Source organism: Balaenoptera musculus, chromosome 15, assembly GCF_009873245.2.
Source record: "Balaenoptera musculus isolate JJ_BM4_2016_0621 chromosome 15, mBalMus1.pri.v3, whole genome shotgun sequence".
NCBI classification, from domain to species: domain Eukaryota; kingdom Metazoa; phylum Chordata; class Mammalia; order Artiodactyla; family Balaenopteridae; genus Balaenoptera; species Balaenoptera musculus.
This window is the reverse complement of record NC_045799.1, coordinates 58,395,855-58,416,377: the sequence shown is the minus strand read 5'-3', so window position 1 is coordinate 58,416,377 and position 20,523 is coordinate 58,395,855. Positions and strand designations below refer to the sequence as shown.

The 20,523-nt window shown below is 47.9% G+C and overlaps 1 protein-coding gene across 10 annotated transcripts in view; it reads right to left on the bottom strand.

Moving 5' to 3' along the window:
- Positions 1–18,598, bottom strand: part of CLEC16A (C-type lectin domain containing 16A) — a 213,248-nt gene extending 194,650 nt beyond the window's left edge. For 5 of the 10 annotated variants that reach the window (XR_005016419.1, XM_036825127.1, XM_036825128.1 and 2 more), the window contains exons 1-3: positions 18,352–18,597; positions 6,278–6,406; positions 1,945–2,078 (exon numbers count right to left, since the gene is read on the bottom strand). Coding sequence is in view for 9 of the 10 variants with exons in the window: in XM_036825127.1 (XP_036681022.1) it covers positions 1,945–2,078; positions 6,278–6,406; positions 18,352–18,431 (343 nt within the window). In the remaining variant the exon portion in view is untranslated. Of the gene's footprint in view, positions 1–1,944; positions 2,079–6,277; positions 6,407–18,351 lie in introns of all 10 variants that reach the window. The other 5 variants (XM_036825124.1, XM_036825125.1, XM_036825132.1 and 2 more) reach the window with 3 other exon arrangements.
- Between the last annotated feature and the right edge of the window lie 1,925 nt (positions 18,599–20,523).

Sequence of the window (20,523 nt, the reverse complement as noted above, 5' to 3'; positions counted from 1 at the left end):
CACCCTTTTTAGTCCTAGTACAAGAAAGGCCACGTGATCCAGAAAGCCCAGAATTTTCAACCGCCTCTTCAATCCAGTAGCCCTGGGGTTAGCTGGGTTATCAGAGACATAAATCATACCAGTGTTTTCTTAGGTCAGTTTGGGGGAATGCTGGATTTCATGATAAAACCAACTCTAACTGGACACTTCCACCTGCCAGACCCCATACTACACTCTGCACACCCACTGTCACACTCAATCCTCAAACCACTCTAATCACCAGGTACTAGCATTATCTCTACTTCACAGATGCAGAAACTGCAGCTTGGAGAGTTCACTCCCTGGAATACACATGGGGTGTATGTGGCAGAACCAGGCCTCGGATCTGCTTGGGTCTGCATCCATGGCCCGTACCACCGAGCTGGGTCTTCCCCTCTCGGAGTTTTCAGAAACCACACGCAATTGATATCCAGGGTAACAAAAGCTGTTGGGAAACCACTCAGGGAGAGTGAGTCAACTCACATTTGGCAACTCACAGACATGGGGCAGCGTAAGGAGAGTCTCCTGGGACAGCAGCACCATCTAATGGCCATCAGTCAGCAGCTCTTTCCTATCCCTCCCTCCTACCTCCTCAGGAGGAATGCCACCATCTCTACCTCTCTCCAGCCATCAGAAATTTTTTAAACCTGTCGTGGGCACCTAGAGCCTGCCTGTGGCATAGACATTCTATCACTTGTCTTCTCTTCCCTGCTTCCTGCAGGCAGGGCCTGGGGCTTGGTGCAGTCACCTTGAAATAATAAAGCTCGTGATCAAGCCTGGAGGATTAGGAGCTAAACCAGGGTTTCTAACCTTTGGCACTGTTGACATTTTGGGCTAACTAATCCTTTATTGTGGGGGGCTGTCCTGTGTGTTGTGGGATGTTTAACAGCATCCCTGGTCTCTACCCACTAGATGCCAGTAGCGCCCGCCCCCCAGGAACGTCTCCAGACACTGACAAATGTCCACTGGGAGCACAGTCACCCCTAGTTGAGGACCACTGAGCTAGCTCACCTGGGCTGAAACCCCTTCTCAACTCCTACCTTGCTAGAGCTGTCACCTGGGGCCAGTGACTCAAACTCTCTAAGTGTTAAATGAGGGCACTGACAGCACCTGCCTCGCAGGTTGGTTGTTTCAGACGAAGAGCCCGGGGCTCATCGAGGGCCGGGAAGAGGCTCTGAGTCACACCCTCGTCAGTCGGGCAGTGGGACTGAAGCAGGCAGGTCAGGGGCCAAAGCCACGCCCTTGCATGCTCCTTGGCCACGTTCCTCCTCACCTTGCTGCTTCCATGGCTTATTCTGTTGGCCTATTATTCAGCGACCCAAGCTCTTTAATAACAGGTTATAAAGAAGAAATGCAAACACTCCCAGAACGACAGCAGAGGGGAGCCCTCTCTTAGCTCTTCACAGCACCCTACCACGCAGGGGAAAAAAATGACATTAGGGAGTGAACTGTGTGCCCCCAAAATTCATATGCTGAAACCCTAACCCTCACCATGACTGTATTTGGAGATGCAGCCTTTCAGGAGGTAATTAAGGTTAAATGAGGTCATAGGGTGGGGCCCTGATCCGAGAAGACTGGTGTCCTTCTAAGAAAAGGAAGAGACACCGGAACTCTCCCTCTCCCCACGTGCACAGAGGAAAGAACACGTGAGGACACAAAGAGAATGTGGCCATTTACAAACCAGGAAGAGAGGCCTCACCCGAAACCCTGATGGCACCATGATCTTGGACTTCCAGCCTGCAGAACTGTGAGAAAATAAATTTCTGTCGTCTAAGCTGCCCAGCCTGGGGTATTTTGCTATGGCAGCCCAAGCACACCAAGACACACAGTTAAGCACAGACATTCAAACAGCAACATGAACGCCACGGCAAACGACATGCAGCTGACACTCAGAGGTGCGGAGGCAAGTGTCAGGACTGTCCTTACAAAGTGAGGTCTCGTGACTGATATTCTCAAAGAGGATGTTCAAGGTCTGCAACAGCTGAACGCACACGTAGCGGCCTGACTTCTGCCGCAGGATGTTCAAGAAGAAGACGAACATGTTCTTCTCCAGGAAGAAGCTGGGGAGAGAATGGGAAAGCGTCAGTGGTCTGCTTCTACACGTGGAAATGCATGTCGTCCTCCGGTTGCACGCCCAGCACACGCGTGTGCACCCCAACAAAGGCATCCGCAGAGCAGCCAGATCACACCACCCGTGTGGCCTCGGCTTCTGCGATACCCAGCTCCCACGATGCTGTCCTCCACCAAGAAAAATGCGACCTTTCAGACTCTCTTCCCGGAATGTGAGAACAGTGCTGATTCTGGGAAGCAGTGAACTCCTAGATCTCTGACAGAGTGGGAAGGATCTTTCCCAACTAAATGATTACACAGTGACCTACCTACACTTATAAACCCAACAAGCAGCATTTCCATCCAATATTTTATAAGCCTAGTTTTCCTCACTAAGCCTCTTTCCTTTGCTTTCATAGCTTTGAGTGCTCACCAACAACCTGGGAACCAGAGTAATTCCCTACAAAGGGGTGAGATGATGCTGAATATTAAAAGAGTTTGGGTTTCTCAATTAACAAGTCTGTCGTTTCCACATCTAGGGTATGAGAACTGGAAGGAAAGAGAAGGTGCTGATGTGGTCATGGGACCCCAGCTGGTCCCCAAGTCTGCTTTGCCTTTCTTGTCCTGGACGGGACATTTGTCTACATGCAGCCTGGGGGGCACTGACTTTGGGGGCACACATTGGCTCTTTTAGTCTTGAAATGCAGACCCCCTAATGCCTGTCTTTAAAGGAAGAAAATGACGTTTTTAGTTTGGTGTTCTCTGTATTCACGCTAAGACCAGGTAATCTCTCATCTGGGATACTCAGAACAATTCCCGGCAGTCCCGTGGGTCTGCTGGTTGACTCAGTGTTTGGTCTCCCTCTTCCCTCTGCTGTCAAGTGGCAGGAACATGGGCCTGGCACTTGCTCAGTGCTGCAGATCTTCTGTTTGAATCCATGAAAGGGTAAATGAATAAATAAATATGACCTTAAAGAGACCTCTAAATTATTTTCCAACTCTGATTCTGGGAGCCCGTGTGCCTACAAATGCCATCCACGTTGATCCCCAGAATATTTCATTCATTGGACCTATCGTGTCTTCCTTTGCGGCAGGTTGTACAAAGCACTGACTCCCAAGTATCACCCAACAAGCTCAGCGCACCCCAAGACCGACTTGGGAACTTGTTAAAATGCTTGTACCTACACCTTGCCCAGGGGTAGATTCCGTAGGTCTAGTGTGAAATCCAGGAGCCTGGATTTTTAAAACTCCCTAGGGTAGTAAGGGGCTCCTTGGAAAAGTGGCTGGGGCAGATAAAATGCAAGATGAGCCTGGAGCACCTCAGAGTACCAGAAAGTAAGGAAGTGCTCCAAAAACCAAAAGGATGGGGTTGAGTCAAAGGGACACAGGAAGCGTCCTGAAAGAGCTCCTAGTGCCTGAAGCTGGAACAACGCCAGCAAAACAATAAATAACGTAGTATTGGATTATAATCCAGAGGATAAAATAAATATCCATGAGTCCCTATTGATATACATGTGCCTTGCAGATGTTGTGTTTTTCTTACAAATTGAAGGTTTGTGGTGACCTTGTGTTGAGCAAGTCTATTGGCGCCATTTTCCCAACAGCATTATTTTTTAACTGAGGTATGTACATTGTTTCTCAGACACAATGCTATTGGACACTTAACAGACTACAATACAGTGTAAACATAACTTTTATATACATTGGGACACCAAAAAAATTCGTGTAACTCGCTTTATTGCAATATTTGCCTTATGGCGGTGGCCTGGAACCAAACCTGAAAGATCTTCAAGGGATGCATATAAATAAATGATTGAATAGACAAATAAATGAGGAGAAGAGACAAATCTTCCACGAAGAAGAATTTCAAACAGTGTATGTAGATACTCCCCCCTTTAAGAAGGTGGAGCTTAATTCCCACGCCCCCAACGTCCAGGTGGGCTGGACTTAGCGACTCACTTTCGAGACTACTGTAGGGGAGGGGGAAAGAGTAACTTTAAAGTAAAAAAGCCTGGCAGACACCACCTGAGCCAAGTGATCAGGTTAACCTCTTCAGGAATCATGTGGATATCAGGAACGTTGACATTCTGGGATGGGAAGGACACTTCCCCTCTGTGACACTCTTCCCCAAAATTCCCAGGCTAATCAGGAGAGAAACCCAGATTGGGGGACATTCTACAGAACAGCTGGTCAGTACTTCTCAAAACTATCAAGGTCATAAAAAACAAGAGAAGACTAAAAACCTGTCACAGACCACAGGACACTGGGGAGACGTGACAACTAAAATGACTGTGGGTGCCTGGATTGGGATCCTGGAGCAGAAAGAGGATGCTAATGGAAAAACTGGTAAATTCCAAATAAAGTCTGGAGTTGATGTAATGGTGATGTTTTAACAAATGCACTCTAGTCATATAAGATATTAACAGGGAAACGGCGTGAGGGGTAAATGGGAACTTTCTGTACAATCTAAATCTAAAATTATCCCCAAACTTAAAAATGGATTAAAAACAAGTTCTCTTGGGGCCTCTGTGGGGCAGTGATTTAAGAATAACTGGGCCTCTAAGAGCTCGGTGGTTTTTCTAAGATGACAGACGGACTCGTCCATTCTAGTAAAGGTGACGCGGTTTCTAATCTTTAACCCAAGGGTCTTTTCTCATTTCCATAAACAGATACCGAGCAACCAACAAATAGTAAATTCCCCATGGGTCCTGAAAGGCAACTAGTCCCGCTTATGAGCAAGACCTATTTATTACTCGTGTCTTCCCTTGGGGAACCCAGCCAGTGCCACAGGTCTGCATTTTAAACAATTTGCATTTTCCACAAGTAGCTCCGTATTAGCAAACCTCACTGACGAAAATATAGAGCTACCCAGAAAATCAGAACATCTAATAAGAAGCCAGGTTGGAAATGGAACACCTGTATTTGTTTTCAATGGGTTTTTTAAGTGGCCTCAACACTTATCATTGAGATTATTTTATATAAAAATAAAATCTGTGTTTGGTGGTTGTCATAACCCCAATCCTTCTGCACTCAGACGCTGGGACAGGTCTGTTGAGGAAAGTAGTTCACGGGTTACGGCCTTTGCTTTTTAACTGTCCAATAGGGACACCTTTTTTTTTTCTTAATAAATTTATTTAGTTATTTATATTTTATTTTTGGCTGCATTGGGTCTTCATTGCTGCGTGCGGGCTTTCTCTAGTTGCGGGAGCGGGGGCTACTCTTTGTTGTGGTGCATGGGCTACTCAGTGAGGTGGCTACTCTTGTTGCGGAGCGTGGGCTCTAGGTGCGCGGGCTTCAGTAGCTGTGGCACACGGGCTCAGTAGTTGCGGTGCGCGGGCTCCAGAGAGCAGGCTCAGTAGTTGTGGCGCACGGGCTTAGTTGCTCCGTGGCATGTGGCATCTTCCCGGACCAGGGCTCGAACCCGTGTCCCCTGCATTGGCAGGCAGATTCTTAACCACTGCGCCACCAGGAAAGTCCCAATAGGGACACCTTTTAAAATGATCATTTGCTAACATTTCTTGAGTGCCTAACTCTGTATCAGGCACTGGGCAGGGAGCTTGCTCTCTCTCACTTAAAGATGAGCAAACTGAGGTGGGCCTGAGACTCTTCACCTAGGAAGTATGAGAGTGAGGAGAAACCCCTCCATGGGCTCTAGGTGTGAGCCGCTGCTTCTCCACTTACCAGCTGTTTGACCTTGAGCATAAAAAGGGGTGGGGATGAGGATAAGGATGGGGATGGGGATGGGGATGAAGATGGGGATGGTCCTATACCCTCGGGTAGTTGGGAGACTTAGAAGGATTATCTCATCAAGAGCTCAGCACTGTGGCCACCCATCAGTAAACACAATCAATGTTAGCCCTTAGTGTCTCCACCCAGGGAAGGGTCTTATCAGTTCACTTAGAATCTAACTACCCAAGACATTTTCTCCTTCCTTTGGGGGAGATAATCAGACATTACTTGGAAAATTATCCATGATATTTTCAGATTTTTCTAGGGACACTCTTTTCCATAACTTTCCCATTTTCAGCAGGCATTTTTACAGTGTTTCAAGGACATTTTAGAGAGGCAGAGAGAGAGGGAGAGAGAGATATCTGTGCAGAACCAAATTGGCATCAAATCCTGACATCATCAGGAATGACTCATGGTACACATTTAGAAAAATATTCAAAGGAAGAAGAAGAATCAAAAAACAAAAAACAGGAAACCCTTACTCAAATACAGAGCTGTCATTCTGATCCCCCCAGATCAGAATCTCGGTGATGGATCGGATGGTCTCTACCAGCAAGTTCCTGTTCTGTTCTGTGACGGTGGTGTTTTTGGTCAAAACGTGGTACAGATACCTGAGAGAAAGGAAAAAAAAAGAGAACCAAAGGTTACCAGTTGAAACGTAAGCCAAGCTCAGTGACCATTAGCAACATTTTAGGGACAATTTGGCTGTGCTTTTTACAGACACAGTTGTTAGCACAATTCCCATTCAGAGGAGACATAACTCACCACCTGAGAAAAATGGCAGACAATGCTTCAAAGTGTTAAATAACCAGGGACACACCAACCCAAACTGAGGCAAGACTGTCAAGCTTTTGAAGACAGCCATCCTCAAACTCCAGTGTGCGCAAGAGAATGACGTGGAGAGCTGGACAAAGCGGGGCCACAGAGCCCACCAGAGACTCAGATTTAGCGGCACTGAAGGAAGACCAGGCATCGGCCTTTTTCACTCTCCTGCGTGATTCTGACGCTGACGGAGCAAGTGGAGACACACGGCTCAGTGCCAAAAGCCTAAGACCCGCTGCCTGGCTGATGCAGAGATCAGACGTGGAGTCACACAGCAGGGAGGGTGGTCCCAGAGCCAGTGGCTGGGCACAAATCAGGTGCCGTCACGATCACCCTTGGAATGCCCTTAATCCCCCATGAAGCACAGAACTGATGGCTCAGGTGAAGTAGGTGGCTTGCAGTTCAAGGGCACAGCTCTTATTTGCTGTGTACAGAGTAAAGTGAAGTGGGTTTGAGAGGCGATGGCCATGTATTCAGTACTTCCCCCACCTGAATGTGCAGGGCCAGGCGGGCCCGGCCTAGTCCTTGAGGCCCTCTGCCGCTGGTGAGGGCAAAGCCAAAGCATCGCAGAGGCCACTCCCGAGCAGTGCGGGGACTAGCAGCCTGGCGATGCCCCGGGGGCGCCACCTGGCGCGCTTTTAAGAGAGTGTCTCCAGGGCCGGCAGACTGAGGCAACTTCAGCTGTCACGGCTTGGGAAGGAAAAGGGGACAGCAAGAGGGAGCGACTCAGGAAGAGTCACTTCCCGACTTCTTTTCTGGCCACCTTCAGTTTGGGGGTGGGGGACTGGCGAGAGAAAGGCAGGGAAAGACTGGATAGGTCATACCATTGAAGATCTCTAAAAATGGGTAGGATGTAAAGAGGTAGAATCTTGAAAAATGGAACCACAGGAGCCATCTGCTGCTTTAGGGGGTTTTAGTTATTAGTGCTTGTGCTGTTTGCCTAAAGACATACTATAATCAGTTTTTTAAAATCATTTAGTTAATCTAATTAATTAAAACTACATGCAACTTTTAACATGCAATAACTAGCATAGCTCTCCCAAAACAGAACTCTCCAGCACCTGTGCCCAAATCCACCGGCAGGGCCGTGTGTGTGGGGGTGAGGCCAGTGGTCCCCTGTGATTAGGTGACTCCACAGCACTGACCCACCCTGGGATGAATCCAGGGGACCCACTCGTGAATCTATGTCTCCATCTTGCCTCGAGTGCCTCTTCCCCAAAAGGCTCAAAGAGCAGAGTTTTTCAAATTGTGGTTCATGGGCCTCCTGCATCAGAATCACCTGCTTAAGTTGCAGATCCTGGCTTCCGAGTCCGGACTCCCGGAATCTGAGCCCTGGGCGCAGGGCCCCAAATCTGCATTTTGAAGGAGCTCCCACTCACGCCATGGCCGTCAGTGACACTGCCCGTGCAGTGCACAGTGCGCCCCCCACCTGCTGTGACAGGCGTTGTTGGCAACGTGGGGAGAGGCGGATGCTCCCCACTCTGGTGTTTCCTTCTGCGTAGGGGACAACATGCATTAGCACCTCACTGGCACACTCCTGGCCCAGGAGGCAGCAGCCTGGGTAAGTGGGTCTGCTCTGAAGACCCCCCATAGGGACAGGAGAGGTTAAAATCTTGACGATCAGCCCTGACTTCTATTCACTGTGCTTTCTGCCTGGAATACCCCTGCTGCCCTGACCAACCAGCAAACTCTTACTCATATGTCAAAACCCAGCTCAGGCATCTCTTGCTGAAGACTTCTCTCTGGCACCTCTGTACCCATATGCATTTGCTGCGGCACAGACCACCCTGATTGGCAATGATCTGTCTCCTTTACTAGACCTGAGCTCCTCAAGGTCAGGAACATCATCTTATTGATCTTGGTGACCCCAAAAGACTCCAGAATATCTGGAACACAGTAGGTGCTCAGTAAATGCTGAATGGGGGAAGGGTGGGGGACCATCTCCATGAATATAAGGTAGATCAGAGCATACAAGACCAAACATAGTCAAGGAGCCAAATGCCAAATACAGCAAGTAGTGGAACAGAGCGGTAGTGAAGAGTTCAAATATTTGGAGTCCAACAGACAGACCTGGGCTTGATTCCTGGCCCTGTCACTTCCTATGAGTGGCCTTGGACAAGGCACTTACTCTCTCTGGGCCTCAGCTTCTACAACCATCAAGGCCTCCTTGCTGGATTGTTCCAGAGATTTGATGTGATAGCACATAGAAAGAGCTGAGCATGGTGCCTGGCACACAGTAAGCGCTCAACAGATGCAGGGCTAGCTGCTACTACTATTATTATAAGGTGGTCGTTATGAGGGGGGCTGTTATTAAAATCATTATTAAATTATACAAAGAATATTCCAAGAACGTAGGAAGGAGAGATCAGGCTGGATCCAAACAGTCATGAAAAGAGGACTTCACTGCAGGAGTTACGGGAAGGTCCAGAGAAACCAGAGCAGGAAGTGGAACGTTTGGTGTTAGCTGGGTGATGTCAAGCAAATTACTTAATCTCTGTACCTCAGTTATCTCACCTGTAAAATGGGAGCGGCAATAGCACCTAAATACTTTAGTACCTACCCATCATGGTGTCGTTAGGAACAAACAAGTAAAAAGGTAGGTAACTAACCTGGCAGTTCCCATGGATGATACAAGTGCCAGCTATTACTGTTGTTATCATTGCCTTCACTAAATAACCCCTCAAAAAAAATTCTAGTAACTATGAGGAGGCCCTTACAGACAAACCCAGGGGAAGGGCAGGGTGTTAAGTCTTGAAAAGAAGATTCTAGGCACCCCCACGTGCGGTGCATGGCCTACATGCCTGGCCCTGTGTGCGGGCCTTCCTGTGACCCTCATACTCGCAGTAACCTGGGGCCGTGCACATCACTAGCACGGCACAGGCCAGGACAGGAACTGAGGGACGCTCGGCAGCTCATCTGCAGCCAAAGGGCAGAGGCTGGCTCAGAGGGCTCCAGCCAATCCCCCTCCTCGGCAGGGCTTGCTGCGCTCTGCCTTTCTCAGTGGCGCCATCTGCTGGCGCGTGGTGATGCCGCGCCGGGGTTTCACCGCATGACCACGCATGAAGTTGGGTACCTTTTCACATGTTCAGAACCATTTAAATATCTACTTTTGTGAGGTGCCTGTGCTAGTTTTTTGCCCATTTTTCCTAGGTAGCGAACCTTTTTTCTTATTAATTTGATGCAGTTTATGCATTCTGAATACAAATCCTTTACTGGATATACCTATGGCAAACATTTTCTCTGAATGTGGCTTGCCTTTTCACTCTCTTTACAGTGGTCTTTTGATGAGCAAAAGTTCCTAATTTTAATGCGGTCCAGTTTATCAATCTTTCCCTTGGATAGTGTTTTTTGTATCAACCTTAAGACATCCTTACCTACCCCAAGGTCATGAAGAAATGCTGTTTTCTTCTTTTCAAAAGTTACTATTTTACCTTTCACATTTTGACTTAGAGTACATTTGAAACTCATTTTTGTGTATGGTGTAAGATACTGCCCAAAATTCATTTTTTCCATATGGCTATCTAGTTGATTCAGCATCATTTACTGAAAAGGTCCTCATTTCTCCAAAGCACACCGATGTCACCATTGCCATTAATCAGGTGACCACACATGGGACTCTTTCTGGATGCTCTAGTTCCACTGATCTATTTGTTTACCTTTGTGCCAACACCATGCTGTCTGATCACTGCAGCTTTAAAATAAATCTTGTAATGTGATAATGTAAGTCTTCCAACTTCTTTCCTTCTGGTTTTTTTTAAATTATTATTATATTGGCTATTCTTGGCCCTTTGAATTTCCATATAAATTTAAAAATCACCTTCTCAATTTCCACAAAAATACCTGCTAAGATTTCCTTTAAGACTGCCCTAAATCTATAGCTAAATATGGATAGAACTGACATCTTTTGGAGAGTGTAACACGATGACATTTACATTTCCTTCAAGGTTTGCTGGATAGGGGACTTGCACATCTTTTGTGAGATTTATTCCTACGTATTTGATGGGTTTTTTGATGCTGCTGTAAATGGGAGTGTTTTAAACTACTCGTTTTCTAAATGTTTGTTGTTGGTAGATGGAAACACCCGCTAGATCTCAAGCTCTGAATTCCCACCGCACTGGCCCATCTTTTTGCCCTCACGATGCCCTAGCACACTGTTTTTGGTAATCTTTTTGGAAGAGACCCTCAATATATGTTTGCTTAAATGTAGTGGGGGAAAAAAAGAAAGAAAGCTGAATGGATTAAAGATTAATATTTTAATGCTGCGTCTAACTCCAGGGCTTTGGAAGATCAAGTAATTCAACTACCTCAGAGATACTAATATAGTTTAATAACTTTTGGGTTTTAAACGTAACACTCATTTTAGAAAGGTTGGAAACCTCAACAACAACAAAAAAGAGAAATGGCAATTGTCAATCATGCCACTGTGCAGAGATGACCACTGCTGGAGTTGCAATCTATTTCCTCGGGTCTTTTTCTTTGCTATGGATATTACTGGAGTTGAGCTCATGCTGTATGTCCATTACCATGCCCACCTTTTTTCCCACCTCTGGCTAAAATAAAAGCATTTTTGTTATTGGCAACTGTTCTCAAGCATCAGTAGTGACTACGCAGTACACCACTGAAAGGACGGCACAGCAGTTCCTGGGCATTAGATTCCTAATTGTTCAGATGATCAACAAGGTTACAACAGCCATCTCTATGTGCAAGGCTGTGTTCCCTATCTAGATAAGATTCCAAGGACAGTGACAGATTTTTCTCTTACAATGATAATAACTGTTACAACGATAACATTTTCTCTCAAACTCTATGTGTGTACATTTTTACCATCATCATCATAAAAACAGTTGCAGCCTCCTGGGCTTTCCTGGTGGTGCAGTGGTTGGGTGCCCGTCTGCCAATGCAGGGGACACGGGTTCGAGCCCTGGTCTGGGAAGATCCCACATGCCGCGGAGCAACTAAGCCTGTGCGCCACAACTACTAAGCCTGCGCTCTAGAGCCCGCAAGCCTAGAGCCCATGCTCCACAACAAAGAGAGGTCACTGCAATGAGAAGCCCGTGCACCACCGCGAAGAGTGGCCCCCGCTTGTTGCAACTAGAGAACGCCTGCGTGTAGCAATGAAAACCCAATGCAGCCAAAAATAAATAAATAAATTAATTAATTTAAAAATTTTTAAAAATTTATAAAGCAGAAGCTAACACACCATTGTAAGGCAATTATACTTCAATAAAGATGTTTAAAAAAATAAAAATAAATAAAAATAAATAAATAAAAATAAAAACAGTTGCAGTCTCCTATTGCCAGGCCCTGTTCTGAATGCTTCAGATGTGTTCACTCATTAAATCCTTACAACAATCCTGCAGGGCTGATGATCTGGGGAGCTGAGGCTCTGGGAGGCTAGGACCTGCCCAGAGTCCCAACAGAAGGACAGGGCACCCAGGCAGTAATCCCTTGCTTGTAACCATTATAGTATAGAAGATGCAAACAATGAGTTAAACACTTTTATTAGCCAAGCATTTCCATGAAGTTATGAATGCCTAGCACACAAGACAACCAAATAAACAAACTGAAAAGGCATGACAACACTATTCAGATCTCAAGATAAGTGCTTATCACTGACCCTTTTTCCATTTCATTGGAAAAGAGCCAGCATTATCATATCTCCAGAGAAAGTTCTGCAGAATGTAGAACCCCAATTTCAGACTCTTGCACATGAGCAAACTTTACTTTGAGAGACAAGCTTAGGAGTTTGAAACGCCTGGAGACAGAAAAACTGCAGCCTGTTATCAACGTGCAACCAACACATTAGAGGCTCATCACCAAGGACTATGGGCTGTAAACAAATCCCTCCTCCACAGACTCTGCTTTCTCAAGACACTCACTGATTTCACAAGTTAAACCATTACAGTTAATAATAATTATGTCCACTTCAGAGACAGACATACTAAATTCAAATTCATACAAGTTTTATGACTTGTGTCATGCCTCTTAGGATGCTCCCATTGGAAGATACTGAAACATGCGCAAGCTAGAGTGTGAGGAAGGATAGGGCCTAGGGGGGCTGGAAACCCACTCCCCCGAAGCACATCCCCCAGATAACAATGTCTGGGGTGAGGGGACACGGAGCCTGTGTCTGTGTGGCCTCCTCAGCACAGCACCAGGGCAGACAGCTCCCAGAGGGTCCTACTCTGTGTCCTGAAAACCCCCATTTGGTCAGGATCCAGCCCTCTGGCCAGCAGGACAAGGAGAAGCTCCAGGCAGGGTGGAATCGGACTAGAAGACTAGCAGAAGGTGTTAAAGGCGGTGCTTCTCGTGATGAATCACCCCTGAAAGATGTCAAACTGGGCCAGCGGGTGAGGCCGGGACTGAGACGCTGAGATGCCGGGGAGCCGGCAATCACGGCGAGAACGTAGCAGGGCTTTCAACCCTAGAAAAAGTCACAGCTCTGGCACAGGCGCTGTGCCCAAACTGGCAAGAGCAAACTGCTGTTAAGAAAAGTCAGGCCAGAACTCGCCTCTTTCGTTCATCCTATGACGAATTCTTATTGATCTTTTACTGCGTGCTAGGCCCTGTACTGGCATCTGACAACTTCCACGTGAACAAGCCACCCAGGCCTCTGTCCTCACAAAGCTTACGTTCAAATCTGGGAGTAGCAAACAAACATATATTCAAGTAAGACCATTTCTGATAGCGAAAGGTCATGCCTGAGGAGCCCTGGCCAGCTTCCTGGGGATCTAACTCACAGGTGGGATAAAGCTCGATGAGCCCAGAGCACCTACCAGCTGGTCTAACTCTTTGGCGATGAGAAGACCTTATGATAACATGCTGAGTGAGACGGTGGGAGCAAGAACAGGAGAAGCTACAGATGACGGTAAAACTTCTTGTTGGCTTAAGTCACCAGGGCAATTTTTATGAAAGAATTGTTTAGGTTTGTTTTGTTTTGTTTTGTTTTTTGTGGCCATGCCACGCAGCTTGTGGGATCTTAGTTCCCAGACCACAGATTGAACCCGGGCCACCACAGTGAAAGTGCTGAGTCCTAACCACTGGACTGCCAGGGAATTCCCAAGAATTGGTATTTTAAGGATACAGTTAGGCATCTGGAGAGAGCACAGGTGCAGACAGGTGAGGTGTGTGCAACAGTGAGGGAGAGAAGGACCATCAACGTGAAATGGCACAAGAAACACCCCTGGGTTACTGCAGGCACTACCCTCACGTACTATAAGACAGAAGCAGGCCCTGAGGGGACGCTCCTCCAATCCATTCTCCAAACTTCGGCCAGACCACAGCACACGGCTCCCCACTGTTCTCAGTCTAGTGTCCAAATTCCTCAACAGGATTTACAAGGCCCAGTGGGACCTAGGCTCTGTGACCTCTCCCGCCTCATGGCTCTGCTCTCGGGCCCTACACACCCCCTTGCCCTGTGTCTCTCTCCTGCAGGCTTCTCAAACGCTGTTTCCTCTGCCTGCAGTATCCCCCCTTCCAGCCTGCCCCCTACTGCCTGTAACAACCACTCATCCTTTATGTCTCCGTGTAAATGGGTGTCTGCCTACCAAGGATGCTCCTGGCTCCCCAGCTGGGGTTAGAGGGTCTTCATCTGTGCTCCCAAGCTTAGATGGGTGGGAACAGTCTGGAGCGCTCTGATGGCCTGGGGGAACTTTAGACTTGACATGATGGATGCCTCGGACTCACTATGAGTGATACGATGAATATGATACTCTGAGAAAATGAATCTGGCGATACTGTACCCCAAGCTCTAAAACTAATCAGTGCTATCTTAGGCAAAAGTTGAATATACCAAGAGTAGGTGAACGTCTGCCTGCTGGGTATACATTCCTCTTCTCCCTAACTTTCCTACGCTGAACCATCCCTTTCTCTCATTCTCTGTCCACTAGCTTGGAAGGAGCTGATGCCACCCTGACTCCAGGAAAGGGCCACTTAGAGTACCCCATGCCCCCCTGTCACAGTGACTAGCTCAGGGGCGGGCATGAGACCCCAGGCTGGTTCAATGGTGCTCATTTCTGGACTTCTGCTGGCAATATTAAGAAAAGAAGCTCTCTTTTTCTCAGGGGTTGCTAAGCTGATACGATGTAAGCCTGGAGCATGCTGAGAATGACACCAACCCAGAAGAAAGCGGAGACAAGAACTGGAAAGAAGCACATACAGACAGCTTCGTCTGAACACTGAGACTCAGCCGTGGCTTAGCTAGGACAGCCTGTTCAGTGGCAAGAGCCAATCAGTTCCATTTGGGGCTTAAGGCAATTCCAGCTGGGCTTCTGTCACTTAAAACCAAGAATCTTGACCCATACACAAAGGCGATTAGAATTAAGACAACAACACAACCCAACACCAAGAAAGTTCTAGCAGTTTGTGGACTCGCCGTCCCTAGTGAAGGTGATGCTTCAGTAGCAATCAGGCAACTCCAGCAGTCAAGGTTTCTGCTTGTCAATGTCAGAGCCTTGCCACTAGTCTGGGCAATAAACCACCCATGATGTGTAGCAAATGACCTCTTACTATTTCAATCTGCCTCAACTAAATCACTAACTCCATTCAGTAGACAGAGACCACAGTACACAGCTTTCCATTATTTAGCAAAAGTAAAACCCTGTCTTACAGGAAGATTCCTTTCCAGTTTGAAAGCCAGGAATGTTATGAATAATGTGGTTCAAAAAGGGTTTCCAGCTCTCCGTACTATCTTCTCAATTGTTCTGTAAATCTCAAACTGTTCTTAACAGTAAAGTCTATTTAAAAAAAAAAAAAAAAGGAAGAGGGTTCCCAGATGCTTTGTGTGCCCCCCTCCCAAAACTGTCAATTCTAAATTCGTTTAAATATCTTAATCTCTCCTCTCTACCCACACTGCCCTAGGTCAGGGCAACAGTGTATTAGGAACTGTCACTTGTCACTGGTAGAGTGACCAATTAGTACTGGCTGCCCAGGACTTTCCCAGTTTTAGCACTGAAAGTCCCACGTCCTGGGAAACCCCTTAGTCCCAGGCGCCCCGCAACGGTTGGTGGCCCTCTGTATCAGAGGAAGCCCAAGCCCTGTTCTACCTCCAGCCTTGTGTCCCGTAACTACCAGCCCCACCTTGACACTCCACAAACCCCAGGGCTGCCCCCACATCCCGCTGCTGCACATGGCGGCTCCTGCTCGTCCTTGACAACTCTGCTCCGGCTGCCTACCCCAGACAGCTTCCAAGAAGGGTTCCCACCGAGCCCTGAACCTACGGTGGTCCCAGCACTTGTCATACCACAGTCACTGGTTCTATGGCTATCTCCCCCACCACCCAGCGAGCTCCCTCAGGGAATGGGCTGTTCTGTGCCCAAGCATCGGGGTGGGCACTAGCTGTTTATGGCACTCTTTCCCAAGTCGCTTTGGGGTCTTCTAAGCCCCCCTCCAACACACAAATCGCCAGGTTCTTCAGGCTACAGTATGGATTCAGCTGATCCGCCAGATCCAGGGCAGGCAGCTCTGGTTTCCAAAAAGCACCCAACAGCCGTGTGACCTAAACAATGAACCTGGGCAGTTCCCAGGCTACTTCAAAGGAACCTGAGAACCTTTACCATTCCCTGGTTGGGCAGAGGGCGAAGACGGCCATTGGGCAGTGAGACTCAGCCAAGTTGAAAGTCTTCCCAAACTGACTTTTAGGAAATTTTACTCAAAAAGACAGTGTAATGAGTGCAAACACTGAAGTCAAATCCTGGCTTTGACACTTTTCAGCTGCTGTCACCTTGGACAAGTGACTGAACCTCTTTGGACCTTAATTTCCAGTCTAAAAAATGGAAACAATAATATTTCTGACAACTCCTAAGACTTGTGAGGACTAAAGGAAATAACACACAGGAATTCCTTAACAAGCACCTGGCACCGAAAATGCATTCAATAATTACTAAAGTAATTTAAAAGGGCTAGAGTCAGGCAGAGTTAGGTGAGAGCTTGCAGGTACCTGGATGCTGGCAGCAGGCCCAACCTCCTTTAGATATCCCTCCTCCCCTTCTCGGCCTCATCCACCCACTCTCTAAATTCCTGAAATCTCTAAGCCTCTCCCTTTCCCGTCCAGCTGCCCTCCCTACACAGCCCCATGCTTGCCCTAGGCCTCTCTCCTCCCCATGTCCTCTCTCATCAACACCTCCCAAAACCATTCCTTATTACATAATGATCCCCCCTGCCGCCCACTCTTTGAGACCCACAAACATTTATTAAACACCTGCTCCATGCTAGAAAGGACACAGCTGAGAATTACAGCACCCCTACCCCCAGCCAAATGAGAAGCCCCCATCTAACTTCCCTCCCACCAACACTTTCCAGGGGCCCCTGTCTTCCTGCTACTGTTCCCTGCCCGCCCTCTCCATCCTTCTTTTCCATTAGTAATCCTGGGAGCTCCTTCTGGAAATCAGCCAATTTCTTACCACCAAAGGTTTGCCTACTCCCCCACTCTGTCCCCCCACCCCCCAACACTATATTTTCCTCCCTGAAGTCATTCCCTCTTCAAAGGTCTCTATTTTCCTTCACCTCCACACCCCCTCCTGCAAAAAAATCCTAGGCTCTGCCTGCATGCTCTGCACCTCTCCCCGATTCATTAATTTTTTTCATTCTTTAAGTATCTATTGAGCTCCTACTGTGTGCGAGGCTCAGAGCTAGATGCTGGGAATACAGCTTTGAGCAAAACAAGCCGTCTCTGCCCTCCTGGAAGTACCAGTTTAGTAGCAAACAGAAAAGCGGTAAAAAAACAAAACAAAACAGGATAATTGCAGATAGTGGAGATTAATCAAATGAATGAAATCAAGAGAAAGATCTAACAGAAAGGAATTGAGGTAGGGGAGGCACTTTAGGTAGGGTGGTCTGGTAAGGCCTTGCCCAGCTGATAAACAGTTACCATTATTGGCCACCAACTGTATAACAGACACTGGATCGATCTCTTTCCACGCACAATATTACTGAATCCTTGCACAATGTTCACCATCCCCATTTGCAGACGAGGAATCAGAGGCTCAGAGAGGTGAAACAATTTGTCCAAGGTCACACAGCCATTAAATGGTGGAATCAGGATTTGAATGCCAGTCTGACTGCAAAGCCACTCTGTGTACTCCTGCTTCCCAGGACCACCTTTGCCACCTGCCTCCCTCGGAGCTCTACTTCTGACGCTTTAGACTCCCCTAAGAAACTAGTTTGTTTTTAAATTATTGTCCTTTATTGAGCACTTGTAGAAGCTTCCAGCTTTACATACATTCTCTGACCCTACCCTCAAAACAAACGTAGAAAGCAGGTGCTCTCACTATATCCATTTTACAACTGAGGAAACTGAGGCCTAAATTCATACGCTTAAGTTCAACCCCACATCTGTCTGACTCCAGGATCCAGACCTCTGACCCGTAAGCTGTCCAGCCTAAGAAGTACCACCCCGGGGAAGCTTGGTGCCCATCGTCCGGCCCCAGCAAGAACGAAGTCTGCATCCGTAAACGGAAATCTCATCCCCTTACTTTACAGATGGGGATACTGAGACTCTGAGAAGCGGAGCGACTTGCCCAAGGTCACACAGAGAGGAACTACGGGGTCAGGGTTCGAACCCAGGCGCCCTAAGTCCAGAGCCCTAGCGCTTAACCACCGCACAGCCTTTCCCGAGCGCCTCTCTCGGCCCTCCGCCTCCGCTCTCACACTTCCCAGCGCCCCCGGCCAGGGACTATGCGCCTCCATCCCCAAGTCCAGCCCCGCGGCCTCCCCCTTCTGCCCCCAATACACTCACTTGAGGTGGTCCAAGGAGTGGATATTGCGGGAAGACTTGCCATGGCCCCCGCCCACCCAGCTCCGCGAGCGGCCAAACATGTCGGCGGCCCCGGCCAGTCGCTTGCCTCACGGTCTCATGCCCAAGCGGCCGAGCGGCCGGGCGCCCGCGGCGGCGGCACAAGCGGAGAAGGCAGCGGCGGAGGTGCTGGAGAGACGGCCAACCACCTTCCCCCCGGCCCACAGTCCAGCACTGACATTCAGCCGGAACCGGCCCTTCGACCGCCGCGCTTTACGGCGCCGTCAAGAGGAACGCTGGGAAATGCAGTTCTCCCGCGAGGCCCCCGCTGACAAGACTCTGCGAAGGAACTACAAGGCCCGGTGTGCATCACGAAACTTCAGGCCAGCGGCCTTGGAAAAGAGGCGGAGCGAGAAGAGGACAGTCCGCAGTATCTTAGGGATAGGCGGGAATGGGAAACCTATGGGCGGAGCCCTGAGAAATGAATCCGTGAAGATTGGGGAATAAAAGTTACCACAATATTAACAATTACTACCTTTATGATAAGAATAAGAATAGCTGTTGCTTGGCGTATGCCGCGTGCCACTGTCCTAAGCGCTTTACATATATTGTTATTTAATTCTCACAACATCCCTGTGAGGTGAGTACTACTATTATCCCCATTTTACCCAGGAGGAAACTGAATCACAGAGGGATTGACTTGCCCAAGGTCATACAGTTAATAAGCGGCAGACCCAAGGTTCAAACCCAGGCACCCTTATTTTTATGCCCCAACAAACGAAACTTCACAAAACCGGTAACGTCCTGGTTTGTCCTCACAGCCTTTTTCTTTTTCTACTTCAATTAAAAAATAAATATTGAAAGTCCTTCAAGCAACAATGTACCAAAACTGAAAGTCCTGTACTTTCAGAGGATTTCTCTGGTCTTTGCCGAAAATCCATGCCATTTCCAAAACAACCATACTTTTAAAAATAAGGAAACACCCAGCTTCCTACACCAGCCAAGAAGATGTATCTAAATTTCTCTCCTGGATCGGGAGTGGGAAGCTCCATGGAGGCGGTACTGCCCTGTTCACCATTCATTCATCCATTCATTCATTTCTACATCTCGCAGTTATCTAAGGTCTACTGTGTCCCATTAACTGTGCCCAGGACAGAATTGGGCTAAGGGTCAATATTCTCCCCAGTGCCTAGCACAAGGTTTGGCATATAATAAGTGTTCAACAAATATTGTCAGAGTGAATAAATGAATGAATGAAGATTTGTTTCACCTTCAGCAGTTGGAGGGTTAATGGTTTGCTGTGTAATTCACCTAAAGGGGCAAGAGACAGTCATGGAGAAAAAAGCGCCGGTTCTGGCCTCCAAACACACACAGGCCCAGCAGCTTCCAGAGTCCTCCTGTTTCTCTGGGCCTCAGTTTCCTCACTGCAAAAATAAGTAACATACACTTCCCCATCTGGCTCCAATTAAGCAATGCCTGTAGAGCACCCAGCTCAGCGTGGCCTGAGATTTAAAGGTCTGTGGACTGCTTTGGAAGGCACCTTGGGCAAAATCAGTCTCCTGAAGGACGTACAGGGGTTACCCCTGAGGAGGGGAATCAGCGAGTGGAAGAGACTCACTTTTCTGTGTACTTCTTGGTTGTATGAATGTTTAACCACGTGCACTATTATTGTTTTAAAACGTGTTTTACAAAGGAAAAACAAGAAGCAACCCTAGTGCTGCAGGTCTGACCTGTCGGGAGTTTCTTTACTCAGGTGTCACGGAACCCTATTAGGCAGATTTCCAGCTACCAAAACCCCCGGCCCGCCCCGCCGAGGGGGCAGACCTTCCAGCAGCCAGAGTTTGGAGAGATGAATGGGGCACCGATTGATCTTCCCCACCGTGGAAAATTGCCACTTTAGGAAAGGCCAAAATTTTCAAGGTAAAGTCCACCGCCCCTGCCCTCCCCCCCGCCCCCTTTTTCAGCAGGTAAACTGAGTCCCCAAAAGGCGTGACGCCAGTACTCAAGTCCAGCCGGGTGCTGATGAAGCTCGCGGTTACCTTCAGCTTTTGTAGCCTTAGGATGAGTCTAGGTTTGAATTGTGTTCTGACTCTTTCCCCTCCCCCTACTCTGTCGCGAATTCGCAGAGCGAATTGGATTCGAGATCGGCCCTGAATCAGGAACTAGTAAAGCAAC